The sequence below is a fragment of the Bos mutus genome, chromosome 15 (assembly GCF_027580195.1).
Source record: "Bos mutus isolate GX-2022 chromosome 15, NWIPB_WYAK_1.1, whole genome shotgun sequence".
Classification (NCBI taxonomy): Eukaryota; Metazoa; Chordata; class Mammalia; order Artiodactyla; family Bovidae; genus Bos; species Bos mutus.
This window is the reverse complement of record NC_091631.1, coordinates 28,802,354-28,821,373: the sequence shown is the minus strand read 5'-3', so window position 1 is coordinate 28,821,373 and position 19,020 is coordinate 28,802,354. Positions and strand designations below refer to the sequence as shown.

The following is a 19,020-nucleotide window of genomic DNA, read 5'->3' as shown; positions in this document are numbered from 1 at the left end:
ACCTGAACAGACTTTTTGGCCAACTCAATAATTAATAGAGCAAGAGAATGATAAGTAGGGAGGGGAACACAGGGGCAACTGTCCTTCAATAACAAATATTCTAATGCTACTCTTGTGCATGTAGACTATTTCATAAGAAAAAAATATATGGGTTGAAGCCAGGGTCTGTGGTGGGTGTGGTGGGGAGGGTCTGAGCAGAGCTGGCAGCACAGGTGAGTATGAGAGAGAGAATGGTTAGTTGGGCATTTGCTGGTGCTACAGGTGGGTGTGAGAGGTAAGAGCAAGTATGAGGGGGCAGATCACAGAGTGTGTGCCAGGATGAACAGCTTGGATTAACTGGGCAGTCAGTGGAGTGAGGTCTTGGCAGGGTAGAGATAAGGTGGCAGAACATGGAGGAAGTCATGGTGGCCTTGCTGAGAAAAGAAAGCCAAAGCAAGACCATGGCTAGGAGAAGGACAAGCAGAGCAGGAGCTTGAGAGGTGTCTAGGAGGTAAAATGGTCTGAGCTTGGTGGCTGGGTGTGGGTGCCTGAGAGGAAAACGGCACTGCTGCCCTCAAGGAGGTGCAGTGGAACTCCCCGCTCTTTAACGGCGGGTTATGAAATGACTTCCTTCCAAAGAGTACAAGCCAGAAATGGATAAACCTGAGAAACACTGCCTCAGCAGGTGATCAAGGAAGGTCAACGTCTTCAGCGATAAGTCGTGATGGTACACACCTTTGACCTGATGTGATGAGGATAGCACTTTACCTGTGTGGTCTTCCTTCCAAAAGCACCCCAACCCCAGTCTAAATCATAAGAAAATCATCAAACAAATCCAATTGAGAGACATTCCACAAAATACCTGACCAATACTCTCAAACTGTCAAAGTCATCAAAAACATGGAAATTTTGAGAAATAGCCATTAACAAGAGGAGCCTAAGGAAACATGACAAATAATTGTAATGATATTTCCTGAATCAGATCCTGAAACAGGAAAGAAAAACCCTAGGGCTTTTTTCACTAGGGTGAAAACTAGGAAATCTGAATAAAGTATGGAGTTATGTTATAGATTATGTATGTGCTCAGCCGCTCAGTTATGTCTGACTTTTTGCGACCCCATGGACTGCAACCTACCAGGCTTCTCTGCCCATGTAAATTTTCAAGGCAAGAGTACTGGAGTGGAGTGCCATTTCCTACTCCAGAGGATCTTCCTGACCCAGGGATCGAACTCGCCTCTCTTATGTTGTCTATGTTTGTGGATGGATTCTTTACCACTGGTGCCACCTGGGAAGCCCCCATAGATTATGTATGGATATGGGTTATTATTTCTGACAAATGTACCATTCTTGTGTAATGTGTTTATGATAAGGGAAGCCTGGTGTGGGGCATATGAGAATGCTATCTTCACACCTTTCCTGAAAATCTGAAAACATTCTAAAATAAAGATTTATTTTTTAAAAATAGCTCAATCTATTTGTTCTGAAAACTTAATTAAAACCAATTTCTACTCTCCCTAGAAACTCTGGTTTCTTATCAGGCTCACAGAGTCAGTCCTGTTTCTCTCAATCCCTCCTCTACAGGCACAGGTGAGAAGGGGGTTTGCTTAGGAAGGAAGGACTACAACTCCCAGAGTGCCCCTGTGCGGTTGTCAGGAGCAACCAAGGAATGCAGACTAACAGACCTGCCGCTGGAGTCAGGACTATCCACGGATTGACAACCAGCCAGCCATGGGCCAGGATTATTACTCTGTGCTCCAGATCACTCGCAATTCAGAAGATGCTCAGATCAAGAATGCGTAAGTTGGGGCAGGAGCAAAGCTTTTGGGTTGTGCTGGAACGGGCCCCACCCTCACCTCTTCCAAACTGAACTTTCCTGCACAGTTTAGGGCAGGCAAGGTAAACCATGTTCCTTCTCTTACTTCTTGCACACCCACATCCTGGCTTTGGGTTGGGTCAGGGTTCCCAATTCATCATCCCTTACCCTCTATGCCCTGTCTGCTCTCCTGGGTACCGTGGTCTTCCTATCAATAAAATGAGAACAAAGGAGACTTTACCCTTAATATTGTAGAGACCCACATGATTGCGAACAGGAGTGACCTGGCCAGATAGATGTATTACAAATTTTATTCGACTGTCACATGGTAGATGGGTATTGAATAAATCCCATCTCTGAATAGTTACATCAAGTCTTGGGGACTTTGTGATATTTCTAAGAAATCTGGGGCAGGAATCAGAACATTTTTCTGAAAAAATGTTTTTTGGTAAATATTATGTGGGTTCAGTGTGGTCTCAGCAGCTGGAGATACAACTGAATCAGATGTGCAGCTTAATTTTGTTGATGAATACAGATGTTGAATAAGTCACAGTAAGCTTGATGAATGTTACAAAAGGGGACATACAGGGCATGTGGAATCTATATTGGAAAGAGAGAGACCCCTTCAGTGGCTGTCACAATAATCAAGGCAAAAAGATGAGGCTTGAAGCAGGGCAGTGAGCTGGAGAGAGAAGAGAGAATGGACTTAGTTATTAATTGGATCATCGTAGGGTAAAGAAAAAGGGAGGAATCTAGGATAATTTAACAGACTAGTGACAATAGCTACACTCCATTGAATTGTGGAGATGCTGTTCTGAGAACCTTCTATCATTTCATTTAATCCTCACAACAGCCTGAGTGGTAGGTACCATTATTATCCCAGGACCATGTGCCTAGTAACCGGCAGAGCCAGTATTCAGACACTTTGCCTTATATTGTTGCCTATCATTGTTGCCTACCATGGATCACCTCCAGTAAGGGATCTCAGTGAGCTAACTGGAGAGAGTCTACAGTGTGGTTGAGAAATAAGACACAAACTCATGAATCAATTAGAGAACAATTCAGGATAGTCTGTGATGTCATCCACTGTTCATAACATTTGGTTGGCCATTGAGACCTGTCTAGGGAAATGTCACAAGGAGAAAGGGCAGTTGAAAAGCAGAAAGATGAGCCCAACCTAAGCATTAGAAGCCTTGCTTCCATGGGGAAACAATGGAAACAGTGAGAGACTTTGTTTTGGGGGGCTCCCAAATCACTGCAGATGGTGACTGCAGCCATGAAATTAAAAGATGCTTGCTCCTTGGAAGGAAACCTATGACCAACCTAGGCAGCATATTAAAAAGCAGAGATATTACTTTGCCAACAAAGGTCCGTCTAGTCAAAGGTATGGTTTTTCCAGTAGTCATGTATGGATGTGAGAGTTGGACTATAAAGAAAGCTGAGCGCAGAAGAATTAATGCTTTTGAACTGCGGTGTTGGAGAAGACTCTTGAGAGTCACTTGGACTGCAAGGAGATCCAACCAGTCCATCCTAAAGGAAATCAGTCTTGAATATTCATTGGAAGGACTGATGTTGAAGCTGAAACTCCAATACTTTGGCCACCTGATGGGAAGAACTGACTCATTGGAAAAGACCCTGATGCTGGGAAAGATTGAAGGTGGGAGGAGAAGGGGACAACAGAGGATGAGATGGTTGGATGGCATCTCTGACTCAATGGACATGAGTTTGAGTAAACTCCAGGAGTTGGAAATGGACAGGGAAACCTGGCATGCTGCAGTCCATGGAGTCGCAAAGAGTCAGACACGACTGAGTGACTGAATTGAACTGACTGAAGCATTAGAAAGAGCCAGGTCTGAACCTAGGTTCTCTTACCTGCTAGCTGTAAGACCTGGGCAAATTACTTAACCTTTCTGAACCTCAGTCTTCCCATCTCTCAAAGAAAAAAAAAAAGTTGTTGTGGTACTGAAATAGAATTATATGAGATAATGAGATGAAAATGCAGAGCAGTCATTTGCATCTGAAACCATGTCTTATAAAGAGTGATTAAAAAAACAATTTATGTTCTAAATGATGGTTTTTAACCCTTCTTCCCTGAAACAACTCTTAAAGCATGAATCACTTGTTTGAGACACTCCCTTATGGGAGTACCTAGATTTTGACACACACACACCCCCAAAAGATTAAACATATAATGAAGAAAAGTACCAAAGAAAGTTCCTAATCACCCAGCTATTAACTTCTTATTCATTTTAGGCTGCCACTTCTAGGCTGTGACTTCACCTCTTTCTCTCCCACTCAGGAAAGCAGGTGCCACAAGCATCATCTTAAAATCCCTCAAGTTTATATGAAAAACTGAACTCTTCTCAAACCTCATTACTTTTACTCACTGTTAGTTTTATTGCAATTCTCATACTTAACTACAACCTTTGTAAGTGAGAAGGGCTGATTTAGGACTTTCAGAGAGGTTGTGACAATTGCCTTCAAGTCTTTCAAGGTAGATCAGATTCTATCTGTAAGGCCCCATGACCCTTGTGGATGGAGACAGGGTTGCAGAACAGCAGACCCAGCTCAGTAAGAAAAGTGTTATTTAAGAGTCAGAGTGGTCCCACAGCAAAATGGGCTGCCTTGTGGAATGGTGAGTTCATGTCATTCATTTACTCATTGCACTTGGTGAGAGGCACTGAGGATGCAGAACTGGACACAGCAGCTGGAGGGACTCACTCACAGGCTGGTGGGAGAGACAGACCCATCAAACGGCTGGAGCACTGTGTGCTAAATACCAGCATCAAAGGCACTGGCGCTGCTGGAAAGGAAGTCTAATCTAGAATGGAGGCTGCAGTCAGGGAAGGCATCCTTGAAGAGTGGACCCCTGAGTTGAATGTGGAAAGATGAATAAATATTTGCCAGGAGGAGATGAAGGGGGCTGGAGAGGGTTGATCATTCCAGGTAAAAGCAGGAGAGTGTTGAAGGCATGAGCAGTGCAGTGTGCAGAGTATGGAGCCTGGAGAGAAGAACTGCAGAGAGGTTGTGGCAGCAGGGAAGGGGAGTGAGTGAGAAGGGCAGAGTGAGAAGGAGGAGTCGAATCTTAGACACATTTGGGTTTTATACTGAATTCAAAGGGCGGGGATTTCCTTGGTGGCCTAGTGATTAGGATTCAGCGCTTTCACTGCCATGGCCTGGGTTTAATCCCTGGTTTGTGCAGTATGGCCAAAAAAAAAATTTTTTTTTTAAGTTTTTACGGGATTTCCCTAATGGTCCAGTGGCTAAGACTCCACACTCCTAATGCAGGGGGCCCAGGTTTGATCCCTGGTCAGGGAACTAGATCCTACAGGCTGCAACTGAGAGTTTGAAAGCATCATTTAAAAGATCTCAAGTGCCAAAATGAAGATTAAAGATTTCTCATGTCAGTACAACCAGATAAATATTTTAAAAAACTTTTTTGTTGTTTTGAAAAGAGAGAAACTCTGGAGCTGCATGAGATTTGAATCCTGACTCCTTGAAAAAAAAAAAAAAAAAAGACAAAGGAGGAACCAGTGAAGGGTTCAGGCAGGAGAGTGACTTGGTCAGGGAGCATTTTAAAAGGGCAAGTTAACAAAAAAGAGAGAAAGAAATCAAACTGGTGGCAGCACACAGAATAAACTGGAGTTGGGGCGGGGGAACTGGAAATAGGAAGACATGGTTCTGCAATAGTTGTGGAAATGAAGAGGCAAAAAGAAAACATTATCTAGACCAAAAAGCCAGTGTGAGTTTTCACTGGAACAGGGGTGTAAGGGACAAAGGAAAACTTGGAGTCAAAGATACTCAGCTTTTCCACTTGAGGTTCTGTACAAATGGCAGGCAGCCGACAGCAGAGCCAGCTCTGAGCCTTGGACTGTGCCTCAAGGTATTAATCCTTCTTCTTTAGGTACCGGAAACTTGCCCTTAAGAACCACCCGCTGAGGTCCATTGAGCCAGGTGCAGTGGAGACATTCAGGCAAATAGCAGAGGCCTACGATGTGCTGAGCGACCGTGAGTGACTGGGGCTGAGCGTGAGGGTGGTTCCTCTGTCCGCCTTCTCCTTTAATGTCATTCCTCACTTAGAAGAGTGTCAGGCTTTCTGAGGGGGCCCAATGGAGAGCAAGCATTCCTCTTCCTGGCCCAGAATCTAAACAGAGTAGACACAAGCTAAGGTGGAGGACATGGTGTGGAGAGTCCCCAGATTAGGCTGACCTGCTTCCCGTCTCAGCAGCACGGGACTCAGGGTAGGGGCTCCCCAACACCCCCCAGGCCTCACTTGTCCCCTGCAGGGATGCAAAGTGAGATGCTTGCTGCCCAGGGAAGAAGGCTAAGGCTGAGACAGACATACCCAGTTATTCCCAGAGTACCAAGAAGCCAAATCTCTCTCTCCCTGAGGACAGCATAAGTACCAAGGGACAGAGAGAGGTCTGTGATTAGGAAATCTGTCTCTGCTGTGGCAACCTGAAGCCTGGGGAAAGAGATCCTTGCCTCTGTGGCATGCAAGTACCCACGTGGGTTCCCTAGATACTGTCCTGGAGGCTGTGTGGGTACAGCCTTCTGTGTGCAGAAGAGTGGCCAGAAGATCACTAAAGTTTCCCCAGCCCCAAGTTTTCAGGACTTTGGACTCTTAAGATTTCCAAGCACTAGAATTGGCAGCTCTTGACTTCTCATATCCTACAGTCTCAAGGCGCTAGGACTGTATTTACCCACACTAGACAGTGGCTGTAATGACTGAGTTAAACCAAACCCCAGCATAATAGCCCGACCCTCAGTCTCCTGGTTTCTTCTCCAATCCTCAACCCTCCCCAGCAAGTTTGTTTTTCTCATCTTTCCTCTGGGCTATGGGGCCTTACGTAGGTCCACCCAGGGTGAAATTAAATCCCTAACTTCTAGTGTCTCTCTCCAAAGACTTCCAGACAGCAGGCACTTTAGAAATAAGGCTGTCTTCACCCTGCTTCTTCCTCCCTGCCCCATATCCTCTGGCTTCCCAGCCCTCCAGCTCTCTTAGCCCCCATGCTGGCCCCTTCTCAAGGTGACACATATCCACAGCCGTGAAAAGAGGCATCTATGACAAGTTTGGAGAGGAGGGTCTGAAGGGCGGAATTCCTCTGGAGTTTGGATCGCAGACCCCATGGACAACTGGTTACGTCTTCCATGGCAACCCAGAAAAAGTTTTCCATGAGTTCTTTGGAGGAGATAACCCCTTTAATGGTAAGAGGCCCTGCCTGCCCCTCTGCCTTACTAGGGAAGGATGTAGCTGTAGAAGATGCTTTTCTTTGAGTAGTTTTGTTTACTTTAAGAAATATATATAGTGTGTGTGTGCGTGCTCATCCATGCTCAGTCGCTAGGTCGTGTCCAACTGCGACCCTGTGGACTGTCGCCCACCAGGCTTCTTTGTTCATGGGATTTCCCAGGCAAGAATACTGGCGTGGGTTGCTGTTTCCTTCTCCAGGAGATCTTCCTGATCCGAGGATCAAACCCACATCTCCTGTTGTCTCCTACATTGGCAGGTGGATTCTTTATCACTGCTGCTGCTGCTAAGTCGCTTCAGTCGTGTCCGACTCTGTGTGACCCTATAGACAGCAGCCCACCAGGCTCCCCCATCCCTGGGATTCTCCAGGCAAGAACACTGGAGTGGGTTGCCATTTCCTTCTCCAATGCATGAAAGTGAGAAGTGAAAGTGAAGTCGCTCAGTCGTGTCCTACTTAGCAACCCCATGGACTGCAGCCCACCAGGCTCCTCCGTCCATGGGATTTTCCAGGCAAGAATACTGGAGTGGGGTGCCATTGCCTTCTCTGCTTTATCACTGAGCCACCTGGAAAGCCCCATATATATATTTTTTAAAAACCACTATTTATTGAAAAAGAAATAGAGTGGTTAAGCTTTTGCCTTCCACTGCAGGGGGCATGGGTTTGATCCCTGGTTAGGAAGCCAAAATCCTACCTGCCTCCTGGCCAAGAAACCAAAATATAAAACAGAAGCAATACTGTAACAAAGTCAATAAAGACTTTAAAAATGGTCCACGTCAAACAAACAAACAAAAAAACCTTAAAAAAGAACCCCCAAAACATATTCTCTGCTTATAAGAATCCCAGTTCTGCTTAAATATTAGGCTAGGATTCCTAGAAGCCATGGATGGTAGAGCAACCCCCGGTGGTCATATGTCCCAGGCTCAGTTCAAGGGGTGAGGGGGGAGTTTGCTAGGAGGTCTCTAGGAAATAGCTGCCTCCTTGTTAAGAAAGCAGGAGAATTCTTTGTCCCCTACCCCTCAGCATCTTGCATTTGAATACAGTCAGCAGAGGATGCGATTCTCAGAGCTACCACAGCCATCTTGTGATTGTGAGGGGAGAAAGAAGAGGGCTGACATGCTCAGATATCTGAATCAGCGCCGGAGGCCATCTACGGCCAGGCTACTGCTTGTGTAAGAAAGAACCAGTCCTCTTCCTTTAAACCACTTTGAAGGAAAGTTACAGGGCTCAAAATAGCCTGGAGTTAAAATTCCCCTCTGGGTCCTCCCCACCGTTCTATGCAAAACAAAGAACTCTCTCACCCGAAGGCAAGAAAAATGGACATTAAGGTTGATTATGCCTAGCTCCCAGCCAGTCCAGCCTCTGGCCGATCTCCAGAATTCCTTGCCCCAGCCATTTAAGAGATAACTACTCCGAACAACCTTGGAGAAGAATAGACCCCCTTAAGACAGTAGATTTCCACATATATACTTACTCTTTTCTTGGGTTAGGGCAGCAGCTCGGTGGCTCAGACGGTAAAAGCATCTGCCTACAATGTGGGAGACCAGGTTCCATCCCTGGGTCGGGAAGATCCCCTGGAAAAGGAAATGGCAACCCACTCCAGTAGTCTTGCCTAGAAAATCCCATGGATGGAGAAGCCTGGGAGGCTACAGTCCGTGGGGTCACAAAGAGTTTGACACGACTGAGTGACTTCACTTTCACTTTCACTGATCTGACTGCTGTCCCTTTTCGCCTCATTAAAGGTTATCTGTTCCTGTGAAGTGCCCGTCTTGTTCTTTTTCTGAACCTCGCCTTCTCTAACTCCCTTACCCTACATTTTTTGGTGCCGAAACCCGGGAGGGTTGAGATTCCTTCTCGTTCTCCACAGCCAGCTCTTCTGAGTGTGGAAGCCTGCCGACGAGCTCACTTCCCACCTGGGCTTTCAAGACCTCCTCAAGAGGACGCCCTGTACCTTTGTGAGCGGTACAAGTCCTGTGTAAGGGCTTTATTGGTTTTCCACGTAACCAGAGGAATATTGGTCTCTCTCTCTTCCTCTTTTCTCTACATTTTCTTTTCTGCGAGACCAACCAACTCCAGGACAGAGGCCTTTTGCCATTCGACCTCCCTCAAAAAAAAAAAAAAAAAAAAAAGAAATAAATTTCAGCACTCCATTCCTTCTCCCAGAAATAGCCACTCATTGTTACAATTTATGTATCCTTCTAGAAATATTCTGTGCATTTATGAGCTTATATTTATTTTCACATAGCCTTTCATCTTGTTAAGGAAATGGGACCACACTGTTTACACTGATTTTTTTCACTTGTATCTTACAGATTCTCTTATTATACATTATATTACATACAGATCTTACTTATTTATTTTAATAGTTGCATATAAGATTCCATTGTACAGCATAGAGCTGGGCAGGGTAGAAGAAGTTGAGGAAAGAGGAGTTTGGGGACATCTTGGTGACCTCTCTAACTGGTTAGTGATTAACCCTGCCTCTCCCCTGTCTCAGCTGCTGACTTCATAGGAACTTGAGTCTGAGATCTGTAGTGGTCTTGAGCTGGGATGAACAGTGAGGAGAAATGAAGTCTGGGGGAGGATAGGGAGGACTGCATGCTGTGACCCGTCTTCCACAAAAGCTAACACGTCATTTCTGGCACTACCAACTGCTGCCACCAGAGGACACTCCTCTCTCTCCTGAGGCAGCCAGAGTCAAGGAGCACGGGCCCGAAGTTGGGGGAGGGGAGGGGTGGGCTGGGAGGTAGGGAAGTGTGGGTGAAGGGAGTCTAAACAGGAGGATGAACCAGTGGAGAGCCTCAAGAGATGGTTATCCTTGGATCTGCAATTGAGAATTTACTGAGTCCAAGCTTGTTCTGCTCACTTCAGGACAAGCCAGTAAATTAACAGATGGGTTGTTAGGGCAAGGAATAGCAACTTTATTTGCAAAGTCAGCAGACCAAGAAGATGGTGGGACCCATTGTCCCAAAGAACCATCTTGCTTGAGTTAGAATTCAGCCTTCCTGTATACTTAAAGGGGAGGAGTAAAGTCAAACATGACTATGCCAAAGGTTTTGACTGTGTGGATCAAACAAACTGTGGAAAATTCTGAAGGAGATGGGAATACCAGACCACCTGACCTGCTTCTTGAGAAACCTGTATGCAGGTCAGGAAGCAACAGTTAGAACTGGACATGGAACAACAGACTGGTTCCAAATAGGAAAAGGAGTACGTCAAGGCTGTATACTGTCACCCTGCCTATTTAACTTCTATGCAGAGTACATCATGAGAAATGCTGGGCTGGAGGAAGCACAAGCTGGAATCAAGATTGTCGGGAGAAATATCAGTAACCTCAGATATGCAGATGATACCACCCTTATGGCAGAAAGTAAAGAAGAACTAAAGAGCCTCTTGATGAAAGTGAAAGAGGAGAGTGAAAAAGTTGGCTTAAAGCTCAACATTCAGAAAACTAGAATCGGCATCCAGTCCCACCACTTCATGGAAAATAGATGGGGAAACAGTGGAAACAGTGGCTGACTTTATTTTTTGGGCTCCAAAATCACTGCAGATGGTGACTGCAGCCATGAAATTAAAAGACACTTATTCCTTGGAAGGAAAGTTATGACCAACTTAGCATATTAAAAAGCAGAGACATTACTTTGCCAACAAAGGTCTGTCTAGTCAAGGCTATGGTTTTTCCAGTAGTCATGTATGGATGTGAGAGTTGAACTATAAAGAAAGCTGAACATCAAAGAATTGATGCTTTTGAACTGTGGTGTTGGAGAAGACTCTTGAGAGTCCCTTGAACTGCAACGAGATCCAACCAGTCCATCCTAAAGGAGATCAGTCCTGGGTTTTCATTGGAAGGACTGATGTTGAAGCTGAAACTCCAATATTTTGGCCACCTGATGCGAAGAGCTGACTCATTAGAAAAAACCCTGTTGCTGGGAAAGATTGAGGGCAGGAGGAGAAGGGGACGACAGAGGATAAGATGGCTGGATGGCATCTCCGACTCAATGGACATGAGTTTGGGTAAATTCCGGGAGTTGGTGATGGACAGGGAGGCCTGGCATGCTGCAGTTCACAGGGTCGCAAAGAGTCAGACATGACTGAGCGACTGAACTGAACTGAAAGTCAAACATCTCCTAGTTTCGGTCAGCCTAGGAGAGGATGTGTTCATTTCTTCCTCCCTGCAGTCATTCATAGGTGAGCCTGGTCAGCATGTCTCCTGTGAGCAGAGCAAAGGCATTTTAGCTTAATGTTCATCACCTGGGAGGCGGGGTTGCCAGTTGTTTACTTGCTAAGTTGTGTCCGACTCTTTGCAACCCCATGGACTGTAGCCCACCAGGCTCCTCTGTCTGTGGGATTTCCCAGGCAAGAATACTAAAGTGGGTAGCCATTTCCTTTTCCCAGAGATGGGCCTTTATGTATAATTTAAGCTTACAAGCAATATCCCTTTAGTGATTACCTTGTAATAGAATACAAAGGTGCTTCCCTATTACAAGGGCAGCACATTGGCCTGGCCAAGCAGGCCTCCAATCTGTGAGGTGGGAATGGGAGACTAGGTATTACACTTGGGGACTGAAGAGGTGAGGGATAGTCTATGAATCTGAGTTTCTGGACGTAATTTCTCTTACTCCTCACCTCTCCCCACCTCCTGCAGAGTTTTTTGATGCAGAAGGAAACGAGGCAGACTTGAAATTTGGGGGGCTCCGGGGCCGAGGGGTCAAGAAACAGGATCCTCCAATCGAACGAGACCTCTACCTGTCCCTGGAGGACCTGTTTTTTGGCTGCACCAAGAAAATTAAGATCTCCCGAAGGGTGAGTACTTAGGAACCATCTTCTATCCCCTCCAACCCTACTGGTCACCTCCTCCCTGATCCTAAGTGGAGACCTCAGCTATGGTCTTACAGAAGCATAGAATCTTAGATTTGGAGCCCTAGGATGGTCGAATTCCAGAATCTGACATTTGGAAGGGACAGTTGAGGGTTTTAGCCTGGGTCTTTCCTCCTGTAGGAGTCCCCTCTGTGTGCTTTCCTAACGGGGACCAACTCTTTCCCTTCTCAGCTCAGCCCCATCCCTGAGGGAAGTGGGAAGGCTCTGGACGGGAGGAGTCTCCTGTGAATTCTGCCTTCTGGGTGTTTCCTGATGGTCCCCTGCAGGTTTCTTCTGGGTGTTTGCCTCAGGAGTAAGAAGGAGCCGTGCGGGCATGGAGGATGGGCCACGGCACGTTTCCCAAGGGGATTGGTTGAAGAAGACCTTCAGTGTGTCAGGTCCCAGACCCCATCCTGGCCCTGTCCCTTGGTCCAGCCCTGTGCTAGGCACCCAAGCAAGACCCCTCACACATCTGCCCAGCAGAGGAGATGCCAGCCACAGCCATGATTTCCATGGAGGGAAGGCACCCATCTGGGCATGTGACTGGGAAATAGGTAGATGACAGAGGAATGCTTTGGGAGAGGTCAAGACATGTTGCCCTCCATTTTTTTCCCTTTGGGATTAAGAGATCTGGCAGAGGCTCCAGGTCAGAGCCTCTGGCGGGGAGAGCAAGTGAGTGCGCGTTCACCGTGTGTCTGTTAGTCACCAAGACCACGTAATTTCTAGGGCTGGGGTTGTGACCTTGATCAACTCACGGGGAATGCTTGGCACCTCAGGCCCCAACCCCGTGCCATATCCTGCCATCCTGGAATCATAAGTTCTTGATTCAGTGGAACATAGGATGGGAGTGGGGATGGCTCAGACAGGTTCTCCCCGGTTCTGGAGGACTGAGCTGTGCACAGATCCCATGGAGCATCTTTCACGTGTGTTAAAGCCAGCTGGGAAATCCTGAGCCTACCTCCTTCCCCATCATCTTGCTACAGGTGCTGAACGAGGATGGGTACTCCTCTACCATCAAAGACAAGATCCTCACTATCGATGTAAAGCCTGGTTGGAGGCAGGGCACACGTATCACCTTCGAGAAGGAAGGGGACCAGGTGAGGATTGGGAAAGCTGTCTAAGGTCAGTTACCTGGGTTCGTGTGATGGGAAGACTGAGGAACGAGGCCCCTGGGAGCCCTGGTCTGGAAGGGAGACCAGTCTGCAGGGGAGATGAGCTGATCCCTAATGCCCCTTCTGAGGGGCACTCACAGTGCCTCAGTGAGTGGGTCACCCAGGATTTCTTCTCATTTTGCAGAGTGAGAAACAGGCCCAGAGAGAGAAGGGACTTGCCCAGGGCAAGAGCACCAGAGCTGAAAGGAGATCCCAGTCCTAACATCAGTGCTCTGATTTTCTTTTCAAAAAATTATTTACTTATTTGGCTGTGCTGGGTCTTAGTTGCAGCATGTGGGATCTAGTTCCCTAAGCAAGAATCAAACCCAGGACCCTGCATTGGGAATGTGGAATCTTGGACACTGGACCATAGGGAAGTACCCTTCCTGATTTTCTTGTGTGTTTCTCTGAGTAAAGCCCAATTGTAGGAGCTACTCAGAAGCCATTTATTTATAATAATTTTAAATTACTTATTTAAATAAAAATATAAAATTATTGTCCAAAGCGTGCTGATTCCTCAAATTCTGAAAAGAGAAGGAATGATGTTATCTTTGGAGCCAGAGAGATGAATTCCTCTGCCCATATCTCTTGCTTCTTTCTCACTTATGAAACACCTACTTCCGAAAACCCACTTCAAAACCTACCTCAAAGGACTTGCCTAGTGGTCTAGTGGCTAGTACTCTGCATTCCCAGTGCAGGGGGCCCAGGTTCCATCCCTGGTCAGGGAACTAGATTCCACGTGTCGCAAAACCAAGACCCAGCACAGCCAAATAAATAAAATTAAATTAAAACAAAAAACCCACCCAGTTCTAAAGCTCCCCTCTCCAGGCAGCCTTCCCTGACCTCTCTCTGAGCTCCCACCTCTGGGTTCCTTTTATCTCAGTCTTGAGGATTCACTGTGTCCCTGTTTCCCCTAGACTGGAAGCCCTGGTGGGTAGGGGCCAGTCTGATTCCTCTGTTCCTCTGTTCGAACTCCCACAGGAGTTCCAGCAGAGTTCTGGGACTTAATGAAGCTTGGCAGGACAGTCTTGCAGGCGGTACTCTGACCCCAGCCCAGTATTCTGCCCTCCAGCTGTTGCATCTGCTTGGGCTGCAGAGTAATGGCAAGGGGAGGGTGATGGGTGGGGAGTGGGTGTGTATAGTCATTGGGGTAGGTTTCTTTCTAAGGCCAAAATGGAAAGGCCCTTCCAGAAAAAACTGGTCTAATCTTCTTGTTGTTCAGATGAAGATTTGGAAACAATAGAGACAGGAACTTGGCCAAGGTTCATAACCAATTAGTCCTTGTCACCCCTTGGCCTCCCCTGCCCAGGGTCCCAACATCATCCCAGCTGACATCATCTTCATTGTAAAAGAGAAGCTACACCCTCGCTTCCGCAGGGAGAATGACAACCTCTTTTTTGTGAACTCCATCCCCTTGGGCAAGGTGAGTGGGCAAAGTAGAGGAGCAAAGGGTGGGCAGATCACCTGGGGTCCACCAACCCATCTCCCTCTATCATAACATATATCAATGTCATTCTTTTCTCCCAGACTGTGAACTCCTGAGGGCAGGCTATTGCTCAGCTCACTTACCTGTTAGTCCTTGAACATCCTTTTGTCTCCTTGAGGTCCAGCTTAGAGCCTGGCGTCGGATAGTCTCGTAAAGTACCTTCTAAACAGAATGGACATAGGGACCACTCCCACTTTGGGCCTTCATGTCCCCTAGGCTCTGACCTGCTGCACCGTAGAGGTGAAGACCCTAGATGACCGTCTGCTCAACATCCCCATCAATGACATCGTCCAGTGAGTCCATTTACTTGGGCCCCAATAGATGGGAAAGGGCTTCCTGGTCCTTAGAGGCTAGCCTGGTACCCAGCTGGCACCCAGCTCAAAGCGGGTAAGAAGGATTGAAATCCAGCCCCCACTCTGGCCACGCTGTGGGCTGCATTCATTTGACAAATGGAGTGCCTTTTTCTTACTTGCATGAAGTCATCGTGGAGGCTAGAGGCCCCCAGTGTTAGGAAATCCCTGTTGTCTTCATCCTTTAGAATTTCCAAGCCCTTTCCCCAGCAAGGTCCTCTGTGTGGGAAGCTTGGCAACTGAGTACTCCCCATTCCAACCCAGGGTCTGCTCACTTTCCTTCCCTCCTTGTCCTGTTTTCCATCTAAATGAGATTCCCGGAATCCTCCATCAGAGACTCCAGAATCAGAGATTCACTGTAAATGGATTTCCAGGGAGCAAGCTGTCTGGAACAAGCCAGTCTCCTCTCCCCTGCCACTGGTTCTAGAAGCTGGTGACTGCTGCATGCCTGAGGTTATGTGAGCAGAGGCAGATGTCTGGCTCTGGTGCCCTCTGAGTTCCCTTCTTTCATCCTCCCCTGTCTCAGCCCCAAGTACTTCAAGAAGGTGCCAGGGGAGGGGATGCCGCTGCCAGAGGACCCCACCAAGAAGGGGGACCTCTTCATTTACTTCGACATCCAGTTCCCCACCCGCCTCACACCCCAGAAGAAGCAGATGCTGCGCCAGGCGTTGCTGACGTAACTCTAACTCGGGTGGGCTGGGGCCTGAGCAGGGGGAGGGGAAGGTGAGCAGGGGGAGGGGAAGGTGAGCAGGGGCCTGACCCCACCCCTACACAGCCTCAGGGTGTGCAGGGGAGCCCGCCCACTGCACAGCCGGGACTTGGGGACTGGATGGCATGGGACTTTTGAACTGACACAATAAAGTTTTATTTCCTATCCTACAGCTACACCCAGGAGAGTTATGTATTAGATGGAGAAGAGCTTTATACAGCCCTTCTCGTGGAGCAGAGGCAAGGGCAGGGCCCAAGAAATTGAGGAGCTGGGACCCCATCCTGGCTATGTGAGCCTGGCCAGGTCTCTGAGGATTCAGAGCCTCTGTGCTCCCAACTTGATAGTGGGGTGCAGTGCTGCCTCATCTCTGAGGGTCCCCAGATCATGCTCTCTGGAAGGGCAGTCTCTAGTGTGATATAGTCACAGTGTACTCAGGAAAACTGAAGCACAGAAAGCAAAACAGTTGTCCCAGGTCACACAGGGCTCAGTGGCAAAGCTACATCAGAACCTTGAAGGCCCCCTCTCACAACTTCACTCTGCTTAGAGGCAGCACAATGGACACAGTGCCAGAAAGGGCTTAGTTTCTGCCTCGCCAGTCTGCATTGCTGGTTCTGTGCAGTGGGTCCTGAGCTAGAACTAGGCAGGTTCTTAGAACTGGGCTCTGCTTCTAATCCTACCCCTGCCCCTTTGGACATTATTATCCATCTTGTCAGTAAAGCAGAACCCAGAACCCTCTTCAGGCTGCTCACTGATGTGAAGGTGCTTGGTGAACTCACAGCATAGGTTTCAGGGTTACAGCATTGCTGCCAACATGGCCTATGGGAGTGCCAGCCTCCAGGCCCACCTGGGCTTGTGCAGACCACACCTGCTTCCCCAGTCTGTCTTGTGCCCAGGGAGGCACCCCTCACTGAAGTCTGGGCTTGGGCTAGGAGAGATTCAAGCTTATGACAGAGAGGGTGGACACTTACATGGAGTGACTTAAGAGACACCAGAGGGAGTTCCCTGGTGGTCCAGTGGTTAGGACTCTCCACTTTCACTGTCAAGAGTGTGGGTTTAATCCCTGGCTGGGGGACTAAGATCCCACAAGCCTCGCAGTGCAGCCCCCTCCCCCCCCCAAAAAAAAGAGGTGGGTCAGAAGAGGGCCCCATAGAATAGATATTGCTTAGATTCCACCATTCAAAATATCATATTAGCTTAAGCCATTTTAAACCATCAGGGAGAAGGCCACAGACCTTGAGATGTAGAATCTGACCTATGGTTCATCAAAGAATGTGGGCTTCGGAGTTAGGTACACCTCCAGGAGTTCTACTTGCCAGCTGTGTGCCCTTGGGCAAATTGCTTCACCTCTCTGAAGCCGTTTACAGTCCCTATCTTGCAGGCCGAGGATTCCACACCTTATTTATGAGCTGAGGTCTTATAGTCCCCAAGAAGGACAGGGTTAGATTATGAGTAGAAACCAGAGGAGTGGAGCAGACTCTGCCATGAGGCAGGACCCAGGTGGAGAGGTGGTACTAGGTGCCCTGGTTTGACAGTGAGTGGGTGAGGACTGCCTGGTGGAACTCTGGCAGTCTAGCTCTCCTCTAGGCCGGCAGCAAGGCCTGCTCCTAACCTCTTCCTCATGGTGATTCTCAGGGAAGCCTGGTTTCAGGCCTGATGAGAGCCATTTATAAGATTAGGTCAGTGTGGTCTTCAGCGCTGCCATGTCTGGTATTTTACAGGCAGCGAGGGAGGAGTTACTGAGGCCTACTGGTATGCTGGTCAGTGTTCCTACAACCTCCCCCAGCTCCTGTCTCAGATCATTCCTAGAACAATGAAATCTGGCGGTCTCACGCCCAAGCGAGTGTCTGAAACACAAGACTGGTCAATGAGCCAGCTGACAAACATGCCTGGGGCAACAAACTGCTCCTGTTTCCTCTGGTGCAAAACAGTGAATAGCCTGTCTCACAGGATTAATGTGAGAATTAGTGTGCATTAGGCACACTGACTGGATCCCCTGTTTAGGCTGACCCCTTGCCACCCTGGCTTGATTCATGACACCCAACCTTGTCCCTCCTGGGGACTGTGAGACCTCAGCTCAGGTGAGGAATCCTGGGCCCTTTTTCCTTCTCCACAGCCCTAACATGTGGGACCCCTTGCCTGAGCACGGAAGGGCCCAGCCTCCAACTCTGGTGGGGAAGGCCTGGTAGCACCAGCTGGCTGAAGCAGGAAGGTCTCTGGGCCTGGCTCCACAGCCGCCTAACAGGACTCCTGAAGGACCCCGGCACTGGTTCCTGGGGGAAGGGTACACAGGAATCTGGTTCGTAGACTCAGTTCAGCTGCGGATCTCCCATGTGTCCTTGCCTGCATGACCTGTCCCAGCCTTCAGCTTCTTCAGACATCTATAAAATGGGCCTGGATGGCTTAATTCCAAGGGCCCAGCTGTGCATGACGGAGAAGGCAATGGCACCCCACTCCAGTACTCTTGCCTGGAAAATCCCATGGATGGAGGAGCCTGGTTGGCTGCAGTCCATGGGGTCGCGAAGAGTTGCACACAACTGAGCAACTTCCCTTTCACTTTTCACTTTCATGCATTGGAGAAGGAAATGGCAACCCACTCCAGTATTCTTGCCTGGAGAATCCCAGGGACGGGGGAGCCTGGTGGGCTGCTGTCTATGGGGTTGCACAGAGTCGGACATGACTGAAGCGACTTAGCAGCAGCAGCAGCAGCTGTGCATGAGATGTCTCAAGATTCTGGAACCTGAGTCCCCAAACCCTTGAAACAGAATAGCTCTGCCCATCTGTTTTCCTGACTGAGGCCAGGTAGCAGGAAGAGGGGCAGGGAGGCTGACACCTCTGCTTGTTACCACCTGCCTGGGATCTCTAGCATGGGGTGAGGGTGAATAGAAAGACTCCTCAGGCTGAGGCTGGATGTCTGCTCTGCAGCCTGCTGTAGCCCATGCTGCCTCCTAAGAGGGTGACTGTGGAGGATGGACTTGCCCTTACTAGGCCTGGGACTTGGGGGAGGTGGGTTTCCCATTTGTAAAGTGGAATAAAATTAGTCAGAGCATCCAAGATCCCCAAGTTCCTCTAAATCTTCCAAGCAGCACAAGAGATGGAGGGCAAACAGGAACACTCATTCTGCAGAATAATAGGCCCAAGACCTACTAGGGGGTTGGAGGCAGGTGCTGGAATACCCGGAGCTGGTGAGTGAAAGGTCAAGTGGTCTGGCCAGACAGCCAGGCAACTGCGGACTCCAGACCACTCCTTCACTTCCCATCTCAGCCCTGGCCTGGTCTGGAGACAGAGGTGGACCAGATGGCCTCCACCCAGAGTGGAGTGCTGGAAGATGAGCCCGCACCCCTTTCCAAATCAGGTGGCTCCTCCCCTGCCCACCAGGTGCCAAAAGGGCCCAGTAGACCAAGATCTGTGGTGATAGAGAGGGAGGAGACA

At 48.4% G+C, this 19,020-nt stretch overlaps 1 protein-coding gene across 3 annotated transcripts; it reads left to right on the top strand.

The window, feature by feature from the left end:
- Nucleotides 1–1,541: 1,541 nt before the first annotated feature.
- On the top strand, nt 1,542–16,139 carry DNAJB13 (DnaJ heat shock protein family (Hsp40) member B13). Of its 3 annotated transcripts, none has more exons than XM_070383745.1 (8): nt 1,542–1,775; nt 5,697–5,800; nt 6,839–7,000; nt 11,684–11,841; nt 12,879–12,992; nt 14,356–14,469; nt 14,749–14,825; nt 15,147–15,547. In XM_070383745.1, the coding sequence occupies exons 1-8, from the start codon at nt 1,708–1,710 to the stop codon at nt 15,307–15,309; spliced, it is 960 nt and encodes a 319-aa protein (XP_070239846.1). In that variant the 5' UTR covers nt 1,542–1,707; the 3' UTR covers nt 15,310–15,547. The 3 variants fall into 3 exon arrangements, with proteins under 3 accessions (XP_070239846.1, XP_005893598.1, XP_070239847.1); XM_005893536.3 differs by having other exon boundaries at nt 1,546–1,775; nt 15,409–16,139; XM_070383746.1 differs by lacking the exons at nt 1,542–1,775; nt 5,697–5,800; nt 6,839–7,000 and adding an exon at nt 10,893–11,052.
- The last annotated feature ends 2,881 nt before the right edge of the window (nt 16,140–19,020 follow it).